Raw genomic sequence first — 20,154 nt, forward strand, 5'->3', positions numbered from 1 at the left:
AGTTAAACCTTCAATATTAACAATTTCCAAAAACAATTCTAGCCACTTCAAAGAATTCATTTCCCTTTATGTTTCGACCAGGAGTTCTTAACCTTGAGGGGGGAGAAGCTGTGTCCTTTTTTTAGTATTCTGGCTTCAGGATAACTTCCTTTGTAAAAGTAGATATTTTACGTATTTAGAAACATTTTGGAGTCCACAATTTTCGACAGATTGCTAAAGAACTCCAATACAAAAGGGGGAGAGGGGAATTCCTGGCTTATAAAACAATTTAAATCACACCACCATTCCCAAAATCTGGTAGAAAACGAATGCTAGTTTCCCTTACCCAAAATTTTATCCTTCAACACAGAACAACAAGGAGTATTTTCAGCTTTATTTAATCTTCCCTCCATAACATTTCGGCGTCAGCCTTCCAGAGTTTTGGGTGACCTCCTACGAGCCGCCGCCTCCTCGGAACAACTCGCGCCACCGCGGTCAGGGATCCCAAGGCGAGGATTACCGAGCGTCCCCCTCCCCCCCGCAGGAGGCCCGAGCGCATCACACGAGGCGTGCGAGGCTGCGGGAGGGAGGTAGCTCTGGGCCTAGAGAGTCCGGGGTGGCGGCAGCGGCTCTCACGACCACTTCTTGGAGACGTTGAGGTGATTGAGCTGGTCCGCGACCAACTTGTGCGGGGGAAACTTGGACATCTGCGCCAGCTTGATGGCCTCGAAATTCTCTCGCCTGCGGGCGACGGAATGGTTGAATTCCTGCTCCGCCGTCATGTACGGCATGCTTAGCCAATACTCGTTCTCCGCCTCTATCTCTAGTCTGCGGATCATGCCCTGCTTCATCCCCCAAGTCACCCTCCGCGGCCTCCGGTGCTTCCCGATCCACTGCTTCCCGGGGATCCGGCTGCCGCGCAGGAGAACTGTCAGGAACATGGTGTCTGCGGGGAGGGGATAGAACGGCCTGAGCGCGCGGTGCCCCCTCGAAGAGGCTACCGCGCCGCGCACGCCGCCCTCCCCCCTCTCCGACCGCCGCGCAAATCGCCCAGATAGGTCCGCAGTTACCTGCTCCAAACGCAGCGCTCGACTCCCGCAAGTAGACAGCAGCAGTGCTGCAAAAAAAAACACTGCCGAAAAAGCTAAGGTGCTGCTGCGGCCAATCGCCTTCCTTTTCCTTCTCGCGCGAGAGTTCCAGTCTCGCGAGAAGAGAAACGAGAAGAGCCTGTTCCTCCGAACCAATACAGTTTGGGGTGCGGAGGGATTCAAAACTCACCGCGGCTTGCTCAAGGAATGGTTGTGTGGTACTTGCAAATACTGCTGCTTTCTCCGAGCTGATTACTGCGTGCCAGGCTCGAGCCTCCCGGATTTTGGTCATGGATCCCGTCGGCAAGTTCTGTGGGAAGCTGCGTGATTTGGCCGTGACTCTGGAGAGGGAGACGGCTCATCTGCAGCAGGCTCTCAATGGAGAAGAGACTGGTGAGGGACGCGAAGGGCTAGGCGTGTTTCGGGGTTCCCAAGGGAATATTTAAAAGTATTTGTAAGCATAGAAGTCTAGGATAATATGCTGTTTATATCTTAAAACTTCCTTTCCTTCTGACTTCATTATATATTTTTCTTTCCTCACATTTATATCAAAGACTTTGAAGATTCTCCAATGAGAACTTTGCATGACTTGCATCTGGAAGTGAAGACTCTCAAGGTATCACTTGGACAATGTTAATTTGTCTTGTTTCAGTGCTTTGTAACTTTGGTTATTCTAATGACATTTCTCACCAAAAATTGGTCATATTTCTTTTCCCTTTAAAAGGATGATATTAATATTCTTCTTGATAAAAGTCATTCAGAGAGGCAAGAAAGAAGCAATTTTATAAAGAACACCAAATTGCTGATGGAAAAGAATAAAATGGATATCATGAAAATAAGAGACTTATTCCAGAAATATGGATATAAGCCAAGGGACATGGAAGATCCAGGTTTGAATAGTTTTTATTTCCTAATTAGTTATTTTAGTATCAAAGAGTTAGAAAGACCTGAAGGGATTATCTCCTTTTACCACTTCATGTTGTAAGTAAAGAAACTGCAAAGAGCCTAAGTACCGTGGAAGACTATGGTAAAATAGCAGAAACCCAAGACAAAAACTTTCTGGTCTCATGATGTGACTTTAAGCATATTACTTTTGATTACAGTTACCTAGATCCATTAAAATAAGAATCATTGAAACTTGTCACTGTCATAGGGTACTGTAGGGACAATAAGTGTGGAATTAAATATTGAGTTCTTTGGGGAAAAAGCTATGAAAAATCAATTTGGAAAAGTAGTCCCTTTTTTGGATTTTGATTTAAGCTTCCCTTGCCATTTGTAATTAAACATATTATTTGTTTTCTCTGTGCTCCAGAATTCTCATTTGTATGTAATAATTTCTCTTTTATTTGAATAGAATGATTTTTTTAAAAACCTATAGCACAATTTTAAGATATAAATGTTTCTATTGTATTTATTTCAGTTTGGAACTGTGATTTCAACTATGTAGAAAATTCTATCCATGAATGCAAAATGATTTTTGTCTTTGAGATGACTAAGTCACACAACTGATGTGTGTCCCAAAAATACTTGAGATCTAGATCTCCCTGACCTGGAGTCCAGCTCCATATATGTTATATCACATTGCTTCTTGTGGTTTATATGATAAACTAAAAAGTAGAGCAAAGTTGTAATATAGATTCCAAGAAAACATAGTAAATAATGTGTTCGGTCACAGAAAATAAGAAAGAATGACTAAAACTTTTAACTGTTTTCATCTATCCTTTCCACAGTAAACATTTTAAAATTGAAATGTGGGGAAGCTGTGGTTCGAAACCAATTAGACTGTCTAAGCAGTTCTAACTATAACCTTTTTACTTGAGGCATGTAAGATTTTATATATTAATGTTTGACAGTTGATATATCTCTTTGATTTTAAATGTGTTTTTCAGTGCCAAAGGAGGATATTAATGTTAAACTGGAGGAAGTTAAAGGCAAAGACTCTCCAAATTCTGAGACAGGGAAGGAAGATACATCTATTGGTTCTGTTCAAAATAACCATGTTACTCAAAGTCCTCCACGTAGTCCACAGCTTTCAGATTTTGGACTGGAAAAGTATATGTTTTCCAGAAATTGGAATATTCATCCACCAGCAATGAATATTCCTAAGACAGAGCAAACAACTATGAATACACCTTTGAAACAAATCTCTCCTAAAGTGTTGAGAACTCCAAAATGCACTTTAAAGATGGATGAGTATGCGGTGGTAACTCCTAAGCTGGAACACTTCGGTATTTCAGAACATACCATGTGTTTAAATAATGATTACACAATGGTGCTTAAAAATGCCCAGAAAAATAAAAGGTAAGAAGATTTGGTAATTAAGTCTAAGTTGCTGTTATTGTTGTATTACATGCTTTTCTCATGTCACTTACTGTCTTTATATTTTTATTTAATGTAATTGTCTAGGGGGAAAATGGAAGGATTTTTGTTTTGTTTCCCCCTCCTTCCCAGAAATTGAGATTTTGATTTTATTTTTGCTTTTTTAATATCCCTTCAAAAAGATTTACTTGACTTCTAAGAACTACCCCTGTTGTATGAAAAAGGGTTTCATTAGATGCATTTTCTTATAGGTTTCATTTAATCTAGAAAGTCCTTCTAGCCTACCTATACAACATTTGTGGAATCATCATCTGTAACTATAGTCATCAACCACCTCTACTTATAAAGCTTTCTGTTGCCATATACACCATACTTTTATGAATGGGGGAAGGGGAATTGTAATTATAAGAAATATTCCATAAATTTCCTATTAATCGTTATTTTTAAAAATCAAATCTTAAGTTGTTTCATTAGCTTTACTCTGCCAATTATTTTCACTCTTAAGGTCTTATTTTTTTCCTCAGCTTCTGAGCTATAAATTACAGTCTTGAAAAAGGAGGATTTTTTGAGGACAGCTTGAGTTCAAGGCACAGAGGATTAGAAACAAGAGATGAAGTCTTGTTTATGAGAAACAAAGGAGGAGGCTAGTTTAGTTTGCTGAGTGTGGAAGGGAAAATAATGATTCTAGAAATCTAGATTGGGTCCAGATTTTGAAGAGCTTTAAAAAAAATTTTTTCCTCAATAGTATTTTATTTTTCCAAATGTATATATAGTTGTCAGAATTCATTTTTGTAAGATTTTGTTTCAAATTTTTTCTCCCTCCTACCCTTACCTCTCCCCCCTACTCAAGACAGCAAGCAATCTAATACATATATACATGTCTAATACTTTTAAACATATTTCCATACTTGTCATATTGTGCAAGAAAAATCAGACCAAAAGAGAATAAACTATGAGAAAGAAAAAGTAAATAAGCAAAAAAAGATGGAAACATGTCTCCATTCAGTCTCCATATTTTTCTTTCTGGATGTGAATGGCATTTTCCATCCCAAGTCTATTGGAATTATCTTGGATTACCACATTAATGAGAAGGAGCTTCAAAAATTAAACAGAAGAATTTTTATCTTTAACTGATAGGGATCAGTAGAGTTTGAGTAGAGAAGTGATATGAGCAGCTCTATACTTAAAGAAAATCAGTAATATGTAGGTTATACTGTAGTGAAGAAAGGCTTTATAGCAACCAATTAGATTGTTGTAATAACCTAGACAAGACATAATTAAGTTGGTGAGAAGAGAGAAGGTGCCAGTTGTAAGAGTTGTTCTAGAAGTAGAAACAGCAACTGTTTGGAAATGTGGGGTATGAAGAATGAGAAATTGAAGTAATGGCAGCATGAACCTGGGAAACCTGAAAAATGTTGATGCTTTCAACAGGAAAGGCAAGATGGGAGATGGGGGGACAAGGGTGACAATAAGTTGATTCTAGAAATGTTGACTTTTTGATGTCTTCAGGATATCTATCCAGCATGATATGTCCAATTTGCAGCTGGATAGAGGATTTGAATCAATAAATCTAGGAGTCATCTGCATGGAGATAGAACATGAAAGCAAATAAGGTTAACGAAAGGAAAAGGGAGAAGAGGACTAGATCAACAAATTTTAGGAGGTATGACATAGATAAGGGATCAACAAAAGGGAGACTAAGAGGAAGCAGACAAGAGGAGAATCAGAAGAGAATAGTGTCACAAAAATACAGATGAGTATTCAGATAGGTGGAGAAGGAAGAGGACTAAGAAAGGATCCAATTTGGTAACTAAGATAGGACTACCTCATTGGCAGAGCTGGGGATGTGAAGAGGTTTTAAGATGGGCGGAAGATGGTAAAATAAGAGATGAAGGCCTTAGCTGAGAGTGATAATCAATTTGGGGTAAGTACAGGGGACTTGAGAGAGTAGAAGGTTTGGGATAGTTCATCCAGAGAATGAGATAGGGCATCAGTTAGTGAGGAATAAAGAATTGCCTTGCTACACTGAACACCCAGTTGAATTTAATTATGAAATTATAATTTACTCAGCACAGTTGTGTAACTTGAGAACTGTACAGCAGCATAAATAAGGAGGAGGAAAATTGTGGGAAAATTCAGGGCTGGGGTATTGGCAAGAAATAGTGGCAACAGGGGAAAAAAGTTATAGATGTTAGAGGAGGACAGTGTAGAATCTGAAATAGCTAACTTTGGAACTGAGATTAGAAAGAAAGAATATTGATAGGCAAATTGAGTGTTAAACAAAAGAACTCTAAAATATTTGAGAGTGATTAAAATATTTTGAACTAGAAGGAGAATATGAAAAAAAAAGAGAGAGAGAGAGATGGGGTTAATTTCCTAGTAAGATCTCTACTTTTAAGAACAAAGGGAGAGAGAGAATGCTTTAGGCATGCATGACCTGTACAAAATGTGTGTAGTCAGAAGATGTCAAATTTAAGAAAATCCAATGGGTGAAATATAGAGATCATAAAGAAGGATAATGGGAAATCAATCTAGAAAAATGAGTTGTCAGGTTATAGAAGATCATAGGTAACCAGAGCAGTAACTTTAAATTTTGTTCAAAAGGTAATAAGGAATTAATGTATGTTTTTCAATAGAATTGGGATACTGACACAAGGGAATGCCTTGGAAAAATCATTGACAACTTTCTGAAATATGGATTAGAGAAGAGGTAGCAAAAACAGAAGACTTTTACAATAATTTAGGCAAGAATAGATGATGCTCTGAATTAGAGTGTTTGCATGAAGAATTGAAAAGAGATGGAATTTATAGGATTTGGCATTTGGATGAAGGAAAAGGAAGAAGCAAAGATGAGACAGAAGTTAGTTTCTGAGTTACTGGGAATTGGTCCCTAAAACATAAGTAGACAAGCTTTGAGTGGGAGGAGAGAAATGTTTAGTTTTGGACATTACATTTGAAGTCCTGGGAAACACATCAGCAGATGATATCCAGACAATAGGACATAAGTTCTAAAAGGGATTTAATAATAGAGTGATAGACAGGGATACTATTCACTTAACAATGGTGATTGAAACCATGGGAGTAAATGAGAAAACTAAGGTGGAGAAGAGAGAACAAGAGGACCAAACACAACCTTAGGGGGACCTTCGTGTATAAGGTATGGCAATAGGATAAGATGCTAGTAACGGAGGATGAGTCAACAGGCATTTCTTAAAGTTCTCTGTGCTAATTAGGAATCTCATAAAAGGCATAAATTGCCCTTGGCCTTGTCAGAGAAAGAAAAAGAATCCAAACTTAATTTTCTAAGGGAAAAGAAAGAGAAAGATTAAAGATACATACTAGAAAAGGGATAACTGATAAAGCAAGGTCAAATAAGAGATAGGCTTGGAGGGACAGGTAAGTAATTTAGATTTGTCAAATAGGAGAGCCACTTCTTTGAAATAAAGATGATGAAAGGTTTAAATAGAAGCTTGATGTCAAGTGGCCCCAGTTTTCTCAATATTGTAGGATTGTGTTAAAAGTAAGAGAAGGGTATATTTGGCTTAGAGAAGAGAAAGCTGAAAAAGCTATTGTAGAAAAGGTGATAGAAAATCACCAAGGGTTGAATAAGATGATTTTATGCAACAGTATAAATCCATTTGAGTTAGGTAGCATAAATTTGTGGATCCAATCACCACCCCATCCTTCCATGTTGTTCTGCCCTTAACAATGCATTCTCATGCTACAATTACTACATGCTATAAACTGCAGATGAATCGGTTAGTTGTAACCAAGGAAAAGAATTCAAGGGCACTAAAAGAAATGTTAAAAATGGCTCGAGTAGGAAAACCAGAACAGGATTTGTAATCAAAACTAGGAAATAGGGAAAAACTGAGAAGTTTCCAAACGAGAGTAAAGAATAGACATATTAGAGGGGAAAAGGAAATGGTTGACATATATGTATTTAAAAGCTACTGTATGAGTATATCAGTGGATATGAGGGGGAAAAAAAACAATGGCAAAGTACAACATTCATTTATGCTACAATCCTCCCAAAAAATGGATATACAAAAAAAGGCTAGTTTTTAATTAAAAGTTTACATCTAAAGCCAAAAGGTAGCATTATTTGCAATAACAAATACTAAAAACTCACAGGAAAGAGAGATTAAACAAGGATGCTCTCTATTCCTTCTATTGATGTAGTTCTAATAATGTTAACTATAGAAAAAAGATAAGAAATTAAAATTGGCAAAGAGGGGACCAATTTCCCTTTTGGCAGATGACATGATTGTTTATTTTGAAATCCCCAGAAATCAGTAAAATAATTGAGAAAATAACATCAAGAAAACTGGGAAGGTAGAAAAATAATTTGAATCAACATTGCTATGAAGTAATAATGATCAAAAAGAAATAACAGAGGAAGTATAATTCCATTCAGAATATCTGGGAGTCGAATCTACCAAAACATATTGAAGATATAAATACAATTACAGAGCACTTGGAAGGAATAAAGAATGAATTAAAATAATTGGAGAAAATTAAGAGAAATAATAAAGTCATATGGTACTGGTCTAAAGAATAGAAAAGTAGATTAGTGTAATAGATTTCCATGAGTTTTGTTTTTGATTTTTGATTAATAATCCAGTCTTTCATGAAACCTAAGTGTATTACCTACTTGAGGAAGAACTGCAAAAAGTTGAAAAAAGCCTAGCAAAAAAAAAAGGTTCAACCCAGCAATGTAACTGGATGTTTGGTTTTAGTATAAACAAAACCAAAAAAATTTGAAAGGATAGGTTTTTGTTTTGTTTTGTTTTGTTTTTTTAAACAGTGATGGACAAGAAAAGCATTGGCAGAGGATCAAATAAATTTGATTAAATGAGTTGGAAAGATTTTGCAATAATCAGTTCAGCTAGGGTAGTAAGAAAAGATCTCAATTGGAAAAAAAAACCTTTCATTAAATATCTCATAGATTTGATATTTAATTTACATAGGAATTGAAACTAAATTTTACATATACACATCTCCAGATTCCATTCATTCCCCCAAGAGATACATGGCCACAGATATGAAGAAATAATTCTCAAAAGATATACAAACTAGTTTGGAGTTGTAAACTGATTTAATCATTCTGGAGAGCAATTTGGAACCATGCCCAAAGGGCCTGATGTGCATACCCTTTGATCCAGCAATACCACTATCTAGGTCTCTATCCCAAGGAAATGAGAGAAGGAAAGGGACCCATTTGTACAAAAATATTTATAGTGGCTTTTTTTTGTCGTGGCCAAGAATTGGAAAATGAGGGGATGTCCATCAATGGCTAAACAAGTTGTGGTGTATGCTTGTGATGGAATATTACTATACTAAAAGAAATGATGGGCAGTTTGATTTCAGAGAAACCTGAAAAGACATGAATTGATGCACAGTAAAGTGAGCAAAGCCAACATTATACATAATGATAGTAATATTATACAATGAACAATTGAAGTTCTTAGCTATTCTCAGCAATATAGTGATCCAAGATAATCCCAAAAGACTTCAAGATGAAATACTGTCCACCTCTAGATAAAGAACTGTTGGTTTCTGAATATAGATCAAAGCATATTATTTTTCACTTTCCTTCTTTCATTTCTTTTTTTTGTTTCAAGTTTTCTTCCACAAAATAACTAATGTGGAAATATGTTTTACACGATTGAACACGTATAATCTATGTCAGATTGCTTACCCTATTAAGGAAGAGAGGAAGAAAAGGATAACATTTGAAAAAGAAAAAAATCCAAATATTAAAAGATGTTTTTACATGTAAACGGGGAGGGGCAATACTTTGAAAAAAAGAATTGCAAACTATATACCACATAAAAGATTGCTTTAAACAACCAAATAAACTCAAAATAACTTGATTATTTTACCTCACCCATTCAGCAAAATTAAAAATGACAGTACAGAGAGTTTAAATGTTAGATGCACTGCAGTAAGATAGACTTAACTCAATCTGTGGATAAGTACAACTATTGTAAAATGATCTTGAAAAAAATCTGTGCCCTTTGATTCAGAATTCTTACTGTATATTCAGAGCTTACAATTAAAGAAAGTCAAAGACAGAAATGTCCTCTTTATACCATAGTATAGATATTGCCACACTAGGGTAGGAAAAGACCTGGAAACAGAATTGGGGGAATGACTTTTTTTTCTTTTTTAATCTATTATGTGAGAAAATGTTTATAAACTGATGCAGAGTAAAGTAAGTGAACCCAGGAAAAACAATATACACAATGACTAGAACAATATAAAAAATAATAAAATTAAACTAAAGCTGTGTAGTAATGAGTGAGCAAGGACCTAGAGAAAAATGAACTTCCATTGATGAGGTCAGCAACTGTGAATTGTGGTATATTGCACCTATTGTCAGACACATTGAAAATATTGGTTTTTTATTTATTTTTTTTTTTTAATCATTGTGATAGACTGGGTGGGAAGGGAGACATAAGAATGTATTAGTGATATAAAAGGACAATGAAAAGTAACTTGCTTTTTAGGCAATTAAGGTACAAAATTTCTATGATAGTCTGGTTAAATTTGATTATTAAAGAATCAAACTTTTCTCTTCTCTTAGTTTATCTAAAAATAATACTAATGAAATAAATGTAGAAGCAAAATTAGAAAGCAACAACGTCCTAATCCCTCCTGATTCCACCATACATGATCAGCTGAAAGAAAATTGTAAGTATAAACTTGAATCAAATTTCTTGTTATCTGTTACCTTTGCAAAATATTTTTGAAAGGCAATCTATCATGGTGTATACAACAACATGGGGTCAGCGAGTACTAGATTTTAATCTTTCAGATATATGCTAGCAAGTAAGTAATCATATGACCCTGGTCAGGGGATTTAACTTCTTTATTTGCATTGTTTCCTAATCAGTATTGTTAGGGTATTTTCCATAGTTCTGCCACCTTCTAGGTTTCATAAACTGTGTCCTCTTAAGGACCATTTAGGAAAAAGGTCCTTTGTGGACCTTAATAATTACCTCTCCAGCTCTTAGGAATAATATACATCCCCTTTTAAGGAAAAGTTCAAACATAATAAATGCTTTAAAATGAACATATAGTATGAGAAATAACAGGAGTTTAAAAAAAAAAACATAAGATGACTAAATTTCAAGCTTAGAACAATCTTAAATGAATCTGGGTTATGCGTGGCCTCATTTTTTTCTTTTCTGATTGATCCTTTTCTACCAGTTCTTATTCTAAGATTTTTTTTTCTTGTTGCTATTCTTTGTTAGTTGAAAGGGTGACTAGTATGTCAGCTTTCCTGTAACCTTTTCCCTAGCCCTCAACTCTAGGTGGAATGGCATAGGGCTTTAGGGTTATCACCTTCTATAGTTTATGAATTCCAGTTTGTGAACTTCTGATATGTCTCTCACCTTAGATTTGCCATAGACATAGAGAAAGCTCTCCCTTTCTTTCTCAGAAAAAAAAGAAAAGGCTTTTTTTCCTTTGACCTATCACTTAGTTTTACCTTTCTTCATCTTTCTTTTGGAAATCTCTGTGTTCTAGCCTTTTAACCCTGATAGGATTTGGATAATTAGGCAGATGCCACGTAAAGATCCAAAGTTTCATCAGGCAGAAATGTTAGAAGGTGCAGGGAGGTCAGTAAACAAGTGATAAATGATTTTTATTAGTGAATAGGTTTTACGTAGATTGGTCATTAGTTTTTGTGATTGAAGTAGATCATTTCTTATAAAGACAGACACATTAACAGAACATTCTTCTCACCTGTGGTCAGGACCCAGAAAGGAACAACAGTTTGCAATTCCCTTTCTTCCTAATTAGTTTTGGCTATCATTTTGTAGGCTTTTCTGATGAGAGCAGGGATTGTCTGCATCTACTTGTGGGTTTTAATTGTACATAAAAAGCTGGGATTATTTTCCCCTAAATCAACCCTTTCCCTGCCTTTTTCCCCATCCATAGAGAGAGTCTTACCAGATTTTTTCATAGTTCATTTCAGTAGGCACAGTATTTTCATTGCCCTTAAGAGCTTAAGTTGTCTAAGTAATAGGAGTAGGAGATAATCATTTTCCATTGGCCCTTATCCTTTATCCTTTTTTATTGCTATAAAAAATCAAGTCTTAATATCAGTCTCTAGGTATTCTATTACTAATAAAAGCCTGAATATCCTGTTTTTTAATTAAATGAAGTAAATTTGTGGCTTCATATAAATTATATGAAAAGTTGACCATTGAGCATCATCAGATCCTTAATTAGGACTATAACAGTTTTTGGATTCAGTGTATATCATTTTGACTTATGACACTAGTAGGAAAATTTTATCTTATACTAGCATACCACTTAACACTTAATTATGTTTTTATTGCTCTTCAATTTAAAATAGTTCTTGATCTTTTTTTTTTAAATGAGAGCTAGACTAAGTCTGTGGTTTCATTATTATAGATAGGGAAAGCCATTGTGGAAATTATATACCAACAAAGATCAAAAACTTTCATAGTTTTTAGTATTAGGTGGGTAGTTGCCAGAAGTAGTGGGATATTTTCAAATGACTAGTCTGATAACATACCATGGTATATGTGAGAGACAGGACTTCTGAATCTAAGGCCACAGCCCTACATTACAACACATGATGTTTCTCAGAATACCTACTCTGTATAAAATCAATGGTTCTCAAACTTTTTAAATAGGGGGCCAGTTCACTGTCCCTCAGACTGTAGGAGGGCCAGACTATAGTAAAAACAAAAACTCACACTAGACTCAGCCCATTTGCCATAACCCAGCAGGCTGCATAAACGTTGTCAGCGGGCCACATATGGCCCGCAGGCCATAGTTTGAGAACCCCTGGGATAAAATACTTTGGGAGATATAAAGAAATATGAAAAATTTTTTGATTTGTTCTAGTCTTATCTTTCTAATTAGTTCATGAACTCCATTAAGAAGATTAAAAAATTAAGTAGTTGATTTAAAAAATTATCTGATTTATAAAAGAATACTTCATCCTAGTTATCCCAACTATAAATACTTACTTAAATTTTATTCTGCAGAGCTTCATAGCCCAATTTAACTCATCATTCCAAAAGAATCCAGTGAAAAAAAGAATAGTCTGAAGATGTATTGAAGGAAAAGGAAATGATTGAGTTAATAAGGATATGAAGGAATTAGGAAGTCATTTATTAAAAATAACTTCAGGATTTGTTTTAGTTGAAAGGGGAGGGTAGTTTCCAAAAATAAGGGAGGAAGGGATTAAAAATCAGTGTTTAAAATATATTTCCAAATTAATCATGCTAGTATGTCAAAAGTTAAAATTTTTATAACTTACTTTCCATGTTACATATGTATCTATCTTAGGTGCTAACCATGTCAATTCCTCTTTGGAACCTGAATTCTTCACTCCTGGCTTGAAAATACCTTATAGAAACAGTAATCCAGTTTTAAATGTCCCTAAACCTAAAGATCTTGGTCTCTCCACTAATGACAAAGAAAGACTACTTTATCCAAACTTTAAAATGGATGGGTTAAAAAAAGAAGCAAAGGTGAGTTTATAAATTAGAAAAAAAAAAAAGTACACCAATGTGTGATCTGATAAGGAAACATGCCACATTTACTAATAATGATTAATATGAATTATGTATGCCTTCAATCCTGAACTGTCTTGCTATTTAGGATTTATTTGGATTCATTATCTTTACATATTTGTATGTTATTATATACATGTGTGTAAATATACATCTATATATAGCCATTTATGTACATGCATATGTACATCTATATAAACATTTATATATTTATATCCCTAGTGCCTAGCACAAGGCCTGTTACACAGTTGATGCTTAATGAATTATTGTTGATTGATTTAATTCTGCTTGCCAAATAAATTTTACTATCATATAAAATATTGCTCACTTTTATACAACAGGGGATAACAATTCCACCAACATCAGGCTCAAATATTTTGCCAATCAATTTGGATTTGGACGATTGTACTTCATTGGTTTCACAGTCTTCCCAGTACTTAGAACATCTTGAAGATCTCTCTCTTCCTAAGATTTCTGACAGTGAAAACCTCCTAAGAACACCTACACCCCCAGAAGTAACTACAATTCCAGATGATATTTTCCAGGTTATTTTTTTTCTTAATTATAAGTGTTGTGTTTGATATTTCTGTTTTGTTCAAACTTTTAACCATTCACCATATAATGTGAATATCATTTTTGTAGAGTCCTATTCTTGTTTCCACTACTATTCCACTTTTTTCATTCTTATTACCCTTGTTTTCCTGTATATCAACACATTCTTCTTTTTCATTTCCACCTCAGTAGGAACATTTTGCTCCCTTAAGCTACATTTCTCCAAGTAGTCTGCATTCATTGTTTCTTCTTCTTCATTATCCAATCACGCCTTCATTTTCTAAAATCTTCCTCACAATGTAAATTTAAGCTTCTTTAAAATTGTTTGCAATTTCTGCATCTAGTAGTTTGTTGTAATTTACTTTCTCAAAAGAATTTTTTCAAAAAGATCAAAAAAACTCTTTCAGAGGTACCTTTTTTCTATCTTCTCCCTTACTTCTCAGTAGTAATACTATTAAATAGACTTTCCTCTTTGGTTTCTGTGACATTGTAAATTTTTTTTTCTCTTCTGCCTAATATTTCCCATCCAGCTACATTCTCATACTAATCCAAGATCATTTCAGCTTTGGAGCTCATACCTCTGTTCCTAGATCCCCTTCCTTCCTTCTGATTGAAGGGTGGAGACCACTTATCCCAGAACTTCATTTAAGGAGGATGCCCAGCTCAGCTGTCTCTTCATTTCCCACCTAGTATCACTAACAGATTTCTCCATTATGCCCTTGTGCTAGATAACCCTTGTCCTCCTTTCTTTTCTGCTTCTATTTTGTACATTTTTTTTCCTCTCATTAGATAACAAACTCCTTGAGAACAGGAACTTGTTTGCCTTTCTTTGTTTTCCCAATATTCAGCAAGGACTAGCACAACTATCTGCTTTCCTGTCTCCTGATCCTTAAATACAGGAATTCTTCAAAACTTGCTTTTGATCCTTTTCTATTTACTCTTCCTTGACAAGTATAACTTTGAGTTCTATCTCTCCATTTCTACAATTTCTTGGTAGGGATCTCTGATTATTACTTGACATTCATAATGTCCAAAAACAGATTCATAGCTTTATCCAAAATTTATGCTTCCTTAATTCTGTTACTTATAGAATTAACCATTCTAGTTACCCAGGCATAAAAAACTTTTTTCTTTTACCCTTTGCTCTCCATTCTACACATTCAATCAGTTACCAATTCAGGAGACTTTTATCAAATAATTTATAAATAATTTTAAGTTAATATCAGATATCTTACATTTGATAACTTCTACTGTACTAGACACTGAAGATAACACAGTAAAGAGACATTCCTTGCCCTGTAGAAGCTTACAGTTTAATAACACATACAAGTAACTGATACATTTAAGCATGGTAAGTGCATAGAATACTCATATAAATTGGTATGCAAGTTCTGAAAAGAAAGGATTGCTTTCCATATATGATATTATTCTAGGTTTCATAGTGCCTTGTCTTCTATTTTGGGGTAGTTCTAATATTTAAAAACAAATTTTTTTTAAACCAAGTTGAAATTTTCTTCACTAACTGCTATCCATTTTGGCTTTCAGGTCTTGCCTCCAGCTTCCACATAAAATTTTTCTTTTCTACTTCTTATTGTTAATTTTTCTAAAGGGCAACGGTAAACAAAATTTACATATACGTTTTTGTGTAATAGACATATACATACATTAGACAGAATATTGATGCTTTTCTAAATGTTTTTAATCATCCTCCAAATGTACTTTTTTCAGGTAACATGCAAAAATGTTTTGTTTTTCAAATTTTAGCTGTTATCAAGGTATGATTCAAAGTTAGCCATTCCTGAACCATTTAAACCAGAACCCAGCAAAGCACTTTTCCCTGAATTTAAATGAAAAATTACTCAAGAGGAATACAGCACAATAATGTACTAATAAGAGTAAGTGATTTTATTGTATTCTAAAGAAGTTATTGTCTTGTTCGGAAAGTTTGTTTAAAGTTTGCTTTTTGTTTACCATTGATAAGTTGTGATAATTATTCTTGTTTACTTAGATTCTTACTTTTAATAAATGAATGAAATAAAAACCACAAAAATGGGAAGATCAGTTGTGCCAAATACAACATATTTAAAGGGCTTCCATGAATAATTTTTAAGACACTTGAGGGATAGATTCTCAAAGAACCTGAAACAAAGGGGGTATTTTGCAAAAGTGTCATAGACCTTATTTCAACTTCCCCAAAAAGTGACAAAGAAATTATCAATAATTTAATTCATATGCCTGCTTTCTAATTTCATCAAAATCTTTAGGGGAATATATTTATATTAAATTTATTTGTTATATTTTAATAAATTATATTTGCTTTCTATAATATGTATAATTATATGTTAAAGGCATTTACATTTATATATTAAGGGCATAATTAATGAAGATAGAAGAAAATTGGCAGACTTTGCAAATAACTACCATTTTTACAATTTAATTAAAGGTGTTGGATATACAACTTACTGTTCTTTTTTTGTTTGTTAAAAAAAGGGAAATTTTTGCTTTGGTGGAGCAAAGTACTATCTTAAAGACTCACTTCTGTTTACAAGTCAAAATCATATAATGGATGATCTTCCCCATAAGCCAAATGGAAGAAGGAATCCCTATCGATGAAGTCTTCCAGATGTTCCTGTTTCCAAAAGTCATCAAAAGAGATCTCTGATTCTAATTATGAATATAAAAGAGGAAGGATATGTGTTTACCAACAACCTTTGCCACTGTTGTGGATGATATTTATCCCACAGGCCAAATGGAAGGAGGATTCTCTATGAATGGTGAGGTCCTCCAGTTGTTCTTGTTTTCGTATGATATTGTGTTGGTCATAAAAGAGTTGTCTTGCCTATCCAAATAGGAAAAAGACAAGTGGATGAAGAATATCTTTTCCAGACTATGAATGAACAGCACATATATTCAGTTCATTAGTATGTAAGATCTTAGACAGAATTATACATAGATAATGAACTGAGACTAGATCTAAAAGAGGAAAAAAATGTACTAGATTACTTTAGGAAAATTCTGTAGTGCTAATTTTAATGATTTCAAGATTTTTCCTCAAAACAAAAATCCATCTTTTTCAACATAAGCATTTTACCATTGATGCCATACAGTTGCTAGCAGTCCTGGAAAATCTAAAATTGTCAACCAACCAAAAGGCAATAGAAATACAATCTGAAATTTATAAAGTACTTTTTAAACTCTCCCCATTTCATCCCTAAAGTAATTCTGTGAGGTAGGTTTCTGTTACTGTGTGTGCCTGGTTTACAAAAGAAGAACCTGAGGCTCCTGAAAGGTAGAGTAAATCACTTGGGCTCAGGTAGTAAGCATTCATGGTAAGATTTAATCCAAGTCTAAGTGCTGGTCCAGCATCCTACCCATTCTGCCACAGTGCCTCTCTAATGAAGAATTAAACAAGAAAAGTAATGTAAGAGGGTCAGTTCCATTAAATAGAAAAGGAACTGAGCTGATCATGAAACAAGAAATAGGAAGACTTCTTTGCCCATTGGTATCCATATAATGTCTAGTGATAGATAAATAAAAAGATTGAATTTTTTTAAAGTGCTTACTGTGTGCCATAAACTATGCTAAGCATTTAGTATACAAGACAAAAAACTAGATTATCTCTTCTCAAGGAGTTTGCTTTCAAAAGGAAAACAAAATATAACTGGAAGACTAGAAGGCAAGGGCCAGAGATGGAATGTGATAAGGAAGTTATACATTGGGAGAATGTGGGGGGGGATAGTTGTGCTGGTGTGGAAATGGAATAGGCTAGAGAATAAATTAAGCTCAGGGTAAAATAAGAATGATTGGCACCTTTTGTGTGATGATATCTCTGCCATGAGTCCTCTAAATTGTCAAGTACCTGGCCAGGATTAAGAGTTAAGACTCAAGCACGTTGGTTGGATTCCCAGTGGACAGTTTTCAGAAGGATCCAAATATGAATTGCACAGTATGAGAAGGTATTAGTAGTATTGAAGAACTATCTCAGTACCCTGAGACTTCTTGCTTAAATAAAACATTTCTTTATTTCTTATAGTTATAGGGGAAAAGATTCAAAGATTTTTCCTACCTAAAGCCTTTGTAATATGTCAAAATATCCTAGAAGCACAACAAAAGAAAAAAGACAGAAATTTGATTCTATGTATTTTCATTAGGATCATACAGTAATTCAAGATAGTGTCATCAACCAGTTATCAACATAAAATTGATTCCCCATTAAAATTTATGTGGAATAAATTCTATTTTCTTATTGATGGTAGTATGGTGGTGTATATGTGTAGAAATTCATAAGAATACTGTGAGGAAGCATATGACTATTTTACTTTAAAATTCCATTTTGCCATTCAACCTTGTATCCAATTTTTATATGGACAATAAAAATGTTGAATTTGCAGCACTTACATATTTTCTTTACAATTTGTAGTATGAAGTCTGTCGATAAACCAAATCCAAGAATGAATTCTTTTAAGATTCTTTTATTGATTGTTAGCATTTATTTACTATTTCTAGAAGGATTCTATCTACCTTAACACATACATAAAACTATGAAAACCTTTTGATAGGAACAATATTTAAGCATTTTTATATCAGTCTCTAAATTTACAAAGGTGGTCTTGATGGGGGAAATAGGGATGGCTCATTGTTAAACCAAGATGGTAAAATTTAGAGCAGATCAATCTTTACTAATCTTGCAATGTTATGGTGAAAATGAACAAGATATGGGAGCAAATCTTTGCAGTTGTATACCATGAATCTGGAGTCAAACTTTTAGTCTTACAAATGGGAAACCCATTCATACAGAAAAAACAAAATAATGGGGAATGGGTCAGGAGGATCCTGACTTTGGCCTTTGCTGAAATGTCATCCTGACCTTTCTAGCATTATGTAGTCACCTGTAACTTATTTAAATGTAGATGTGCAATTCCATAATTCTTAGTGACATTTGACATTTTCCCTAGCTTGGTAGGTTGCTATTTTTTCAACATTAACACTTTTACCAGAATTAAAGTGAGATCTTAGACAAGTGAGATTCTGATTCACACAGCAATTCCATTCCTTTTCCTTAAAGCAAGATGAGATTTGTTACCATTCATGCTGGTATATGTTAGATTTATTTACATCTCCAGCATAATTTTGAAAAACATTGGGGTTTATTTAGTGAAGTTCTATTTTCCAAGAAGTAAATCACCAAATTCATCATTTACAATATGATAGCCTATTTCACATTACCTTCTAAATATTGCTAATTTGTGAACTTCATGATACTCACAAAATGCATACTCATAAAGCAAATTTATTCTTAAAATATTGGAATGAGTTCAATATAAAACTAACGTGCTATAAAATATGTAGTTGGAAGGCAAGTGTAGCTTTCTTTAGACATTTTATATTAATAAGCTTGTTCAGATGTTACAACTTAGAAAATTCATTTAGTCATCAACTCAAATTTTCTGAATTCCATGTTCAAAGGACTATTAGCGCCCATTAAAATATATAGGCACATTTCTGATTTGGGGTTTAACTTAAATTCATGGCCTGCCCTTAGCCTGTCAGTTATAAAATCACACTTGTTCTTCCTCTACTTGGGAATCAGAAATTGAAAACAGTTTGGGGTTGCTATTAATTAATGCCTGTTACACAATTCATTAATTTTCTTTAAAAATGTCTTCTGATTTATGCTTAGGATTTTCTTCCAATGTCCAGAACATCTTTCTGTAATCCTTGTTATCTTTTAATTGAATTTTAAGTTTTTACTGTATTGATACTCAAACTTCCTTGTAATTATTTCTCAGTTTCTATTTTGTCCTTTCCATTCAGTAGTTTGCAAATATTTTGCAGATCTTACTCTTTGAGTCATTAGATTTTTCTTTGTATATTTATATTTGACTTTTCTTTTAGTATACTTTTTATCCAAAACTACTTCCAAATCATGTTTCACATGTTTAAATAGTATCATTAGTTGTACTTTCTCTTTTCTCAATGTTTCTATGTGCAGATTAAAACTCTTTATATTGGACTATATTGTTTTGCAATTAATCAGATGTCTTTGTTTAAATTTGCCAAATAGTTGGATTCTTTCAGGATTACTTAATCAGATTGACTCACATGTATAAATGGAACTCTTCCTACTAAAAGTATAATATTGATTTTTTTTCCCAACCAAAAAACAAAACAAAACAAAAAAAACCTTTCTCAGTGGATGAAACTTCGTCTCTTCTAAGCTACCAGTTCTCCCATATAACTTATTTTCTGAGGACTAAAGAAGCTTTCCCCTTATCCATGGAAATTTAAATTACTTCTAGTAATAAGTTGTCTTGACCACCATTCAGTGAAGTAAAATAACCTTCCACTCTGGGGCTAAGTCTGCACAAAATGCCTCTACTATGCAAAAGATAATATTAAGACAGCTATGAGGTTAAACTTTTTAAAATGAAAGGCAAATTGTAGAGTGAAATCTAAAGCATTTAGGACACTACATGGAAATGCCCATTTGTTAAAATAAATTTGACTATGAAATTCAGTACAAATTAAGCTTTATTTTCATTATAATTGGCAAATTTTCAGAAGATCATATTTTATCCTATTGGTTTATTTTCTCTTATATACTCTTCAAATTTAATCCCTCTCAAGAATGAGAATCTTTTCTCATTTCCATACTC

At 34.0% G+C, this 20,154-nt stretch overlaps 2 protein-coding genes across 2 annotated transcripts; one reads left to right on the top strand and one right to left on the bottom strand.

Annotated features, from left to right (window-relative positions):
* Nucleotides 1-479: 479 nt before the first annotated feature.
* On the bottom strand, nucleotides 480-1,167 carry MRPL57 (mitochondrial ribosomal protein L57). Its single transcript, XM_074303676.1, has 2 exons — nucleotides 1,050-1,167; nucleotides 480-925 (listed from the first exon to the last, which is right to left on the bottom strand). Exon 2 carries the CDS (start codon nucleotides 918-920, stop codon nucleotides 612-614), a length of 309 nt encoding a protein of 102 aa, XP_074159777.1. The 5' UTR covers nucleotides 921-925; nucleotides 1,050-1,167; the 3' UTR covers nucleotides 480-611.
* Nucleotides 1,168-1,198: 31 nt separating this feature from the next.
* SKA3 (spindle and kinetochore associated complex subunit 3) lies at nucleotides 1,199-17,891 on the top strand. The gene is made up of 9 exons (XM_074303675.1): nucleotides 1,199-1,460; nucleotides 1,622-1,683; nucleotides 1,792-1,957; nucleotides 2,957-3,368; nucleotides 9,976-10,082; nucleotides 12,720-12,904; nucleotides 13,288-13,491; nucleotides 15,263-15,393; nucleotides 15,989-17,891. The coding sequence occupies exons 1-8, from the start codon at nucleotides 1,358-1,360 to the stop codon at nucleotides 15,347-15,349; spliced, it is 1,326 nt and encodes a 441-aa protein (XP_074159776.1). The 5' UTR covers nucleotides 1,199-1,357; the 3' UTR covers nucleotides 15,350-15,393; nucleotides 15,989-17,891.
* Nucleotides 17,892-20,154: the final 2,263 nt, after the last annotated feature.

Source organism: Sminthopsis crassicaudata, chromosome 3 (assembly GCF_048593235.1).
Source record: "Sminthopsis crassicaudata isolate SCR6 chromosome 3, ASM4859323v1, whole genome shotgun sequence".
Lineage (NCBI taxonomy): Eukaryota > Metazoa > Chordata > Mammalia > Dasyuromorphia > Dasyuridae > Sminthopsis > Sminthopsis crassicaudata.